The sequence below is a fragment of the Palaemon carinicauda genome, chromosome 10 (assembly GCF_036898095.1).
Source record: "Palaemon carinicauda isolate YSFRI2023 chromosome 10, ASM3689809v2, whole genome shotgun sequence".
Taxonomy (NCBI): Eukaryota; Metazoa; Arthropoda; class Malacostraca; order Decapoda; family Palaemonidae; genus Palaemon; species Palaemon carinicauda.
This window is the reverse complement of record NC_090734.1, coordinates 20,051,168-20,060,979: the sequence shown is the minus strand read 5'-3', so window position 1 is coordinate 20,060,979 and position 9,812 is coordinate 20,051,168. Positions and strand designations below refer to the sequence as shown.

At 41.5% G+C, this 9,812-nt stretch overlaps 3 protein-coding genes across 3 annotated transcripts in view; all 3 read left to right on the top strand.

Annotated features, from left to right (window-relative positions):
* LOC137647877 (uncharacterized) overlaps positions 1–3,612 on the top strand; it is a 32,981-nt gene extending 29,369 nt beyond the window's left edge. The window contains exon 2 of the mRNA XM_068380831.1: positions 3,453–3,612. Within this exon, the coding sequence (XP_068236932.1) occupies positions 3,453–3,612 (160 nt within the window). The remainder of the gene's footprint in view (positions 1–3,452) is intronic.
* A 2,589-nt stretch (positions 3,613–6,201) lies between these two features.
* Positions 6,202–6,846, top strand: LOC137647876 (uncharacterized). Its single transcript, XM_068380830.1, has one exon. It carries the CDS (start codon positions 6,202–6,204, stop codon positions 6,844–6,846), a length of 645 nt encoding a protein of 214 aa, XP_068236931.1.
* Positions 6,847–8,435: 1,589 nt separating this feature from the next.
* On the top strand, positions 8,436–9,530 carry LOC137647875 (uncharacterized). Its single transcript, XM_068380829.1, has one exon. The coding sequence runs from the start codon at positions 8,436–8,438 to the stop codon at positions 9,528–9,530; it is 1,095 nt and encodes a 364-aa protein (XP_068236930.1).
* Positions 9,531–9,812: the final 282 nt, after the last annotated feature.

The following is a 9,812-nucleotide window of genomic DNA, read 5'->3' as shown; positions in this document are numbered from 1 at the left end:
ACAAATGTTTGACCCTTCTAAGGAATACATGCATTTACTCTTTGGATGGAGTCAGTTGCAAGGTCTTTAATTTGTCCAGTAATCATTAACTGGACTAGTTTAATGAGATTTCCTGTTTAATCTAAGCAAATAACTGCACCAGAGAGAAACATTAAATAATCAATTTGGAATTTCTGTATCTCTGGGAATAGTCATTACAAATTTTCTTTCAATGAAAGTCTGGGTTGATTCTTCATTTTATCATGATCAGTAATTATTTTCATTGAAATATGGACTTATTAAAGGTTTTTAGAGTTTTTAAAAGATACTCATGTATTACTGGAAGATGAGGTATTCTAGAAATGTTTCGTTCTTATATATTGAGATAACGTTAATGACCTTTGTCATTTTTCACCTTTCCTGAGACCAACCATAATCTACTAACCCTAAGTAGATTTCATATGTCACCATGAAGTGAAAAAGACTTTTCATAAGCATTTGCAATTCGCATTTCAATCCAAAAGTCTAAGCAGCTATTATTGTTGTAAGATTTATGGACTGAATTGAAGCATATTTGTGCATATTTTTGTATCCATGTTCAAGTTTTGGGTGATGTGTAGCCTATATGTGGGTGTGGGTACATTTGTATGTGTGTGGGTTTGTAGTTGCGAATGTAATGCACAAGTATGTCAGTATCTGCGTTTGTTTTTCGAATAGCTGTAAGTAATTATTTTTTGTAGTTTACTCCATATGTATGAAAAAGTATTTGAAATTACATCTTGATGAGAGAGAGAGAGAGAGAGAGAGAGAGAGAGAGAGAGAGAGAGAGAGAGAGAGAGAGAGAGAGAGAGAGAGAGAGAGAGCATATGAAGACCATTAATAATATCACTAAAGTGGTCTATCTCTCTTCTCCCTGAGGATCTTCGCTGAATCCAACCAACGCACTGACGTAATGGAAGGAAAAGCCCATGTCAAGTGTAACTACATAATATACCTAAAGATAAGGTCATGGTCTATCTAGGAAGTTCATCAACAATGCTTAGAGGGGCCGTTTTTAATAGCATTAGCATGAATCTTTTTTATATGGTTTAATCTTGTTAGGTAAAGGATTTTTTGGCCCCCCCCCCAAAAAAAAAAAATGCCAAACTAAAGAAAGCAGATTTTATGAAAGTTTGTTAAATTAGGATTTATAGCCCTCCATTTTCTTTAAAAAAAAATCATGATTGTATAAAAACGAGGAATGTGTGGTTTAGTCTGGCTCCATTTGAAGTGATTAAATGGGAAAAATTTATATCAAACTATATTCAAACAACTCATAATGCACGTGTATTTCAAACATGCTCATACCCTGTAATGCCTCTCTCTCTCTCTCTCTCTCTCTCTCTCTCTCTCTCTCTCTCTCTCTCTCTCTCTCTCTCTCTCTGATACTAGAAAAACCTGTTTAAGCTTCTCATTGCATGTTTCATTTTGCTAAGTTTTTTACGCCATTGTTATCCTCAACTGTTTGTATATAAGCTTATTGTGTAGTTTGAATAAACTCACTCAAATTCAGTTCATGTTTCTGTTAAGGCCCTTATTAGCTTCCTCATCATCATCATCATCATTTCAGCCTTCAAAAGTCCTTTGTTGGATGTAGGCCTTCCCCAGGTTTCTCCACAGACTTCTATCGCAAGTTATTCTGTGCCACTGTTGCTTATGTTGGTCTAAGTCATCTCGCCAGCGGGTTTTTTGTCTTCCTCGATTTCTTGTGTATCCTCGGGGTGTCCAGAAGGTTGTTCGTGATGTCCAGAAGGTTGTCTGTCATTCTGGCAATGTGCCCTGCCCAGTTCCATTTGAGCGCTCTAATGGTTTCAAGGATATCCCTTACTTTAGTTTTTTGACGTATCTATTTAGCTGTTTTTCTATCCTTCCATGTTAGATTTAGCATAATTCTTTTATGTGCCCTCTGCATTGTTCGTAATATAAGGGAAAGCTTTTTTGTTAGATTCCAAGTTTCGGCCCCATAGGTGACAGTAGGGAGGATACACTGATCATAGACTTTCCTTTTTAAGATGATAGGAATCTTCTTATTCTTTAACACTGTACTGGCTTTTCCAAACGCTTGCCAACCGAGGGTTATTCTTCTTTTTATTTCGCTCTCTTTACAGGCGTCATGTAGAGAGATTCGTTGTCCTAGGTAGATGTAGTGGTCCACTTCCTCAATTTGTTGGTTTTCAATTTCAAGTATGTCATCTGCATTTTCAGTATATTTATTGCTCGTGACTTTGGTCTTTTAGAAGTTCATGTGGAGGCCAATTGATTTACTTGCTTCATTTAGCTCGGTGAGCATATGTTGAAGCTCTTCTTTGGTGTGAGCAATGATAATGATGTCATCAGAAAATCTTAACAGACTTATAAATCAAGTCTCTAAACAAAGAGGTTAATAAAAAAGAAAAAGCCTTACATGAAATAAAGTATTATCTCGTATCATCACATACTCTAACAGTCTTCCCTTATCCATAATAAGCTCCAATTTACTGCGAATAATTTATGTTGAACAGATTGATATGAGTCTCTCGTCATAGTTTATATAATTATGATATATCTAATTCAACATAGTTTCTGAAGTTGAGATACTCTATAGTAATAATTCATTACTTTTCATATACTTTATGTATTTCCTTATTTCCTTTTCTTATTGGGCTATTTCTCTTTAATGGGGCCTTCGGGCTTACAGCCTCCTGCTTTTCGAAGTATGGTTGTAGCTTAGCTAATAATAATAATAATAATAATAATAATAATAATAATAATAATAATAATAATAATAATAATAATAATAATAATAACAATAATAAAAAAAAAAAATAATAATAATAATAAAATTAATAAAAATAATAATACTATTTCGGGAGTAGACCCTCTTTTGAGCAGGTTTTATTGAAAATGATTGCTGCCTCAGTGGACGTTAATTTTGTAATTAACTTTTTCTATTGTTCTTATTATCCTTTTCTCTTTATTGTTACAGTCCGCCAGTAACTGGGTAAAGGACATATTATCAATAGGAAGGAGATGAAGACCGTATCATTCACAATTCATCTTTAATATATCACAACACACTATGAAAGTACAGATAATACGTACAGAGTATGAAACACTATCGCAATATTAGTGTGCACAAAGTAATGGTCTCTTATGTACAAGAATTATAAAATACGTGGAGTTGAGTATAACACATCCTTCAACTCAACCGGTTTTGAGCAGTGAGAAGGTTTTCTTCTCATTATCAAGAGTGAACTGTAACGCAGGTGGTTTTGTGAGGGCTTATACACGGAGTCCTGCTTCGATATTCCATCCTTATTGGTCAAGGACCGCCCGAGGACGAAGACCATTAATCCTGGGAGGTAGTAGCCTCTGGCTAGCCAGCATGCTTGGTGGGATTAATGGCTCTGGTTCTGTCTGGAGATAATCCATGTTTTGGCCTTTGGCTCTATCAGTCGTGTTATGGTTGCTATTGCCTGGACTATTGTTGGTGGTGGACCTTATACGCGTTGGCAACAAGGTCGCCTCTTATGTGGTGTTGAGGTCAGGTCTTTCCAGAGTCCACTACCTCCCATGATTAATAGCCTCCGCCCTCGGGCTGTCATTGACCAATAAGGATGGAATTTCAAAGTAGGACTCCGTATATAAACCCTCACAATAACACCTGCCCTATTACCTACGGGCTACAAGAGTGCAGGAGCCTGTGTCTGGCCGCAAGGGCCAGGCAATCTTCAACAACAACAACACCAGCCCAGATTCAGTTCTCTCGCTGTTCCCACAGAGAGAAGACCTCCTGACTGCTGCTGCTGCTGCTGCTAAGCTGTCTCGCCTCGCTGACTGCCGACCACCTGCTGCTTTTTCCTGGATATAGCTGCTTGCTGACTGCTGCTGTTTTGCTGGTTTCTCTGCTTGCAGAGATCGCCGCCACTGCCGCTGTTGCCAGTATTCCTGCCTGTAGGGGCTGCCTTGTGCTACCAATACTGTGTAGGCAGCTGTAGGGCACCTTTCAGCACCACTGTCAAGGGCCTTGGCCTCAAGAACTGGCTAATCTTCAGCCTTTTCTATAAGAAAAAATCAAAGGACCTGTTAGGCTTCGTTCTAAAAATATCCTAACTTTTCTAACAACTGACAGATCCTCCTATGGAACATCTGGTAGCCCTTGTGGTATTTATAACTCCGGTCGAAGCAGGAATCAAGGATAAAAAATCCAACTCTCGCCGTCTGTGGTAAATGGCACAGGGCCGCTAGGCTTGGCACCTATAAACCTAGATTAGGTAATAGGAGTTAGGGGATAGGGCTTTGCTAACCTGGTGTAAATAAACCAGGATTTAAAGTCACACAATTAGTTTCAATAAAGAAATAGGTTTGTTCTTTGTTTTATTTACATCCCAAAAACCTCCCTGCCGGCAGGAGTGGACTGCTGGGCATTCTTAGTGCTTTGTAAGCAGTAAGGAGGCTCCCCAGCTGCGACTTGTTCAGGCCAGTATCTAGCTACAAATAGGATAGATAGTGCCTCCCTGAATAACCGTTCTTTTACAGATTCTGTTATTCCTCCTTCTATCTCTATATATAACTTTGTCTGGGGCCTTAGGGCTTAAAGGGTTGGACAACCCAACCAGACACACTGTCTATCCTCTCCCCCCCCCCCCTCTATGGACTTGGCTAGGAAGAAGGCTAATGAGTAAACAATGGAAGAACTGGAACTTATTCCTTGCGAATATATGACACCACACCCAGACCTGAAACTTTGCTATACCAACGACCAACCCAACAGGATACGAGTTCAGGAAGACACTGACCAGGACAAGGAAAGCCAGAAATGGACACAGGTCACAAGGAAGAAGAAACAGGCAAAAAGGAACTCTGCCCCTGCCCCTGCTGAAACCAGACCCCAGGCTCAAAACGTTGAAGGAAAAAAAACCCAACTGCTGAAGAGCAGAACATTGGCAAGACCTACTACTTTAAGGTAGTAGCCAGCAGCTCTTCGGAGGCATTCAAGGCTATTGCAGCCTTTGAACAGAAACACAGAAACCAGGAAATTGTAGCCAAACCCAAAGGACATGGGCAATGGACTATCTCCACCAAGGATGCCAGAGCCCTCATTACACTGAGAGGCACCTCCGACATTAATCTGTGAGAACTCGGAGAGGAGGAGAAAATAAAGAAGGCTGTTGCTGTGGGCTACCCCACTGACATGATGAAAACCCATTTGACAAAACTGCCTAACATCACAGTGGCAGAAAGAAGGACAAACAAAGCTGGCTACATAACAAAGGCCATCCTTGCCACTTTCTAGGGGCCTTACCACAAGAAAGTAGACCTTGGTGTCTTCGGCAGCTTCTGGGTTAAAAAATACTACCCAGATCCCCTAATATGCTACCATTATCAAAGATTTGGCCACCATAAAGACCAGTGCCAGGCCAAATTTCCCACCTGTGAAATGCAGCCAGAGACACCCTACTCCGGACTGCATAAATAAAAGGCGGCAAGAATTCCAACCACACCTAAATGCCCTAACTGCAAAAAGGGCCACACTGCCATGGCTTGGGGATTCCCTGAAAGGGTAGCCTAGGAAATTGCTGCCCTCCCCAAGGAGAAGAGAGAGGAGCCTAGAGGAAGGACGGCTCCCAAACCTCTGCCAAGGAAGAGATACTACACTCAGTAGGAGCACAGTAAAAGCTCCAGAGCTAGATCCTCCTCTTGTGCCCCAACCTCAACACCCCAAGCCCCAAAACCTCTACCCAGAACTATATTCATTAAGACTACAGTTCTAAGAGAAAAACTTACCGACCTTGTCACACAGGCTGTGACCGGTAAAATCAGTAGTGACAGTATAGCAGCCAGCATTGAAAAAGTCCTCATGGGTTTCCTTTCCAAACCTAAGTCTTTCTCCCCACCCTTTTAACGCTGTCCAGGAGATCACCTCCCATTCCACAACATCTACACCCACTCCATCTCCACTATCACCCGTACCTTCAACATCCGCTACATCAGACTCCATCCCTATCATTCCACTCACCCCACCCACTATCACCTCATACACTCTCACCTCATCTACCTCATCCACCCCATCCGCTGAGGTCAAGGCAATTGCCTTCGCCCGTAGGGACCCAAGACAGTACAGTTCAATGTACACTCAGGAATAAGGGTCCTTAATTGGAACTCGGCTGGATGGAGGCAAAAAATGTTCTCCCTAATTGCAGTATGGAAAACGGAGAGATAGATGTTATCCTGTTGCATGAAACATTCCTAACAACAGGAAAAAAGGTGAGAATTGCAGGTTACAATGCCTACACCCCGCCACAGATAGGCACAGACAAAGGCTTAGCTACATTAGTTAGAACAACAATAAACACAACAGGGTTACACAACCCAATTCCTTGTTGTACCAATGTAGAGACACTGGCAATAACAGTAACATTACTGACCCAAAAGGTAGATATATACAACATATACAGGAAAATAAACTGGGAAGACACCAGAGTGCTGCAACTGACACAACTCATTGCTCATGCAGAAAGAACTCCAACACTTATATTCGGGGATTTTAATGCACACCATCCTATATTATCATCCCAATCAATGACAAACCCTTCAGGGGAGCATATAGCCTTTGCCTCGGAGGACTTTGAAGGAGTTGCCCTTCTAAACACAACCTACACACTTAAGAGGAAGCAGACTAGATATACTTTTCTCACAACAGCAGTAAGACACCTAACTAAATGGCGAGTGCAGGCAACCCTGATTAGTGACCACTTTGCCACAGTAACAGAATTGGAGATACAACAGCTACCTCAAATTCCACTACCTCCACCAAGATGGAATCAAGACCTAGCAGACTGGGTCTAATTTCAATTAGCCATAAAGGAATGGGCAGCAAGCTACAATCCTCCAGAGGACATAGATCAACTAGAGAAAGACCTAGTTGATGCGTTTCACAACGCAGCTAATAAAGCAATGCCCCTGAAGGCAGCAAGAGGAAACTGCACATACAAGGACTCCTGGTACTAATGCCCAGAAGTAAGGAGACTTAAAACACGGCTAAATAGGGTCACAAAAGTCTACATAAGAAGATCCACAGTAGAAAATAGAGAATACTGCAAACAGTTAAAAATGAAATACAATAAAGAATCCATGAAATAAGAATAGGAAAATGGAATGGTGCACAAACTTGTCACATTATACAACACTCATAGAGTTATGGAAATGGCTACACAGAGTAGCCAGAAAAAAAGAAGACAGCAAATGCTACACACCCAAACCCACAAGAGGAGGCAGAAAGAATTGCAACAGCCTTTGCAAACAGAATACTATCAGCTAATCTCTCCCCTGAAACCAGAATGCTGCAAGAGCAACTGGCATCAGCCAGGTGGGAGGAGATTAATACAACCTGCCAGCTACAGGATGACACAGACACCCCATACACAATTGAGGAATTAAGGGCATTACACAGGTCAGGAAAAGACACTGCGCCAGGGGCAGACAGGATCACCACCATGATAAAAAACATAGGTCTTCAAGCTTGGAGGCAACAAGACACAGCCAATCCCCAATCCAAAGGATCCAGGAAATTCCAGACCAATAGCTTTAGTATCCTGCATGGAAAAGACAGGAGAAAAAAATGATTCTAAACAGAATGAAATACAAAATTTGCCCCCTACACAAACAGCTGTATGCATATCAGGAGGGAATTGGAATTTCTGAATACATTACTGACGTTCTCCGCTGTATTAATCAAAAGAAGGCAACAATAGTCTTCAAAGACTTTGAAAAAGGTCACCTACTAGCATGGACTAAGAACTACATGCTAGGAAGACAAGCTAGAGTCAAATTCCAAGGAGTGATTTCAGCTTTTCACGACTTGGAAAATGGCACACGACAAGGAGTATTCTCAGTGCCCTCCTTTTCAACATCCTCATGAAAAATATAGCCTCTCTCCAAATCTCTAAAGGAGTAGAGATATTCATCTATGCGGATGACGTATGTCTAATAGCTCGAGGACCAGTCCGAATTGTAGGAATGAGGAGAGCACTGAATGACATCAGTCAAAAGTCCAATGAGCTGGGACTAAAAATAAACATTGGTAAAACCAAGGCAATGACAATCAAAGCCCCAAACACCCTGCATCCACTCACAATAGGAATGGAGGACCTAGAGTGGGTGAACAGATACACATACCTGGTAGTTGTAATTGACAAGCAACTCACCTTCAAGGAAGAAATCAAGTATCTCAAGGAAAAAGCGGATACTAGACTGGCAGCCATGAGATACATGACTAAGCTAAATGAAGGAGCAAATAAGCCTGTTCGAAAGAAGTACTACCTAGCCTGTTCCAGAACGCTAGTAGACTTTGCCACTTCAACCCTTACAAACCTGACAGACACCCAAAAAGCCTCAGTAGAAGTAATTTAAAACAATGCTGTGAGGATCATACTAGGATGGAAACTGGTCTGCCATCCCTTGAAAAAAGGGTTGCACAGAGAAATGCATCCACAATTGCAGAGATGTTCATCTCAGACAGAGACTCTATAACAAAAATGAGGGTACGAGAGGAACTATCAAAGCACCCTGAGGTTCAAGCACCAAGCTCCTATGGCAAAGACCATAGTAACAACATAAAGAGCCAGTACCTAGCTGAAGATATCATACAATTAAGCCCAGACTCAGGACAGGGCGCACTATACATTTCACCTTGGAAAAAACAAATAGCAACTTTCAGGTATACTAAGCTTCCTAGAGAAAAGGAAGACTGCACAATGGAGGAACTTAGGAATGCCGCCCAGGCAGCAATCCGGTTTGCGGAAACAGCAGGGGCGCAGGCCTACTACACTGGCGGTACTGTAGACACTGGAACCCAAACAGAGGGAGCTGCAGTATCTTCCAGTAACCTTATGGCCTGCTGGAGAACATCCAACAATGTCTCTACCATGCAGACAGAGCTTGTTGCAATAAAACAAGCACTACAATACTCCATTAAAAATGAGGAAGGACCAGTAGTCATACATTCTGATTCAAGATCCACAATGCAAGCCTTGCAACAGGAAAAGAATAAAAAAAACAAGGGCCTACTAGCTGATATCAAAACTCTATTGTATCAGCACAATGAAAGAGGCAGACATGTAAATCTAAACTGGATTTCCAGTCACATTTTGATACCAGCAAATGAGAAGGCTGATGAACTAGCCAAAAGCACCAGTCACATAGAAAGTGTACAAGTGCACATACAGTCTGCACTACCTCAAATTAAGAATGAAATAAAGCCACAGCTCAAAGAAAATCTAATCAAGGAGCTACACAAGTGGATAGGGAATGACTCTCCCTCTTCCACTTGGTACAAATGGGACACAGAGCTAGAGCCTCCCCCCATAGACAGATACACCCTAAGAGAGCAGGCTGTATGTATACACAGGCTCAGATTGGGATACAAGGCAAACTGGGAGATCTTGGATAACAACCAAAGACCCTGCGAACATTGTGATGTCATACCACAACAGACCCTCCTGCACTACCTACTAGAATATAGGGAAACATAACAACTGAGGGGTGACCTACAAATAAACACCAACTCACCACAAGCCTGGCAGGCTGCTGCCACACTGGGAAAAGCTATTGTCGAAAGTATAGAGACACACAGACAATTGCTTGTAAGACTACATCCACAAAACCTCCAAAACCTCTTAAAATCACATCCAACCATCTCATCCCCTCACCGTAAGGCTCTATTCACATCATCTTCTGTATTTTTCCGTACTCACTCAACTAATAACAATTTTCCGCAGGGACCCTAGGGAGTAAACGGTTGGACAACCCCACCT

Excerpts from the sequence above, each read along its gene's own strand:
- LOC137647876 (XM_068380830.1), top strand. The coding sequence starts at position 6,202 with ATGGAAAACGGAGAGATAGATGTTATCCTGTTGCATGAAACATTCCTA.
- LOC137647875 (XM_068380829.1), top strand. The coding sequence starts at position 8,436 with ATGGAAACTGGTCTGCCATCCCTTGAAAAAAGGGTTGCACAGAGAAAT.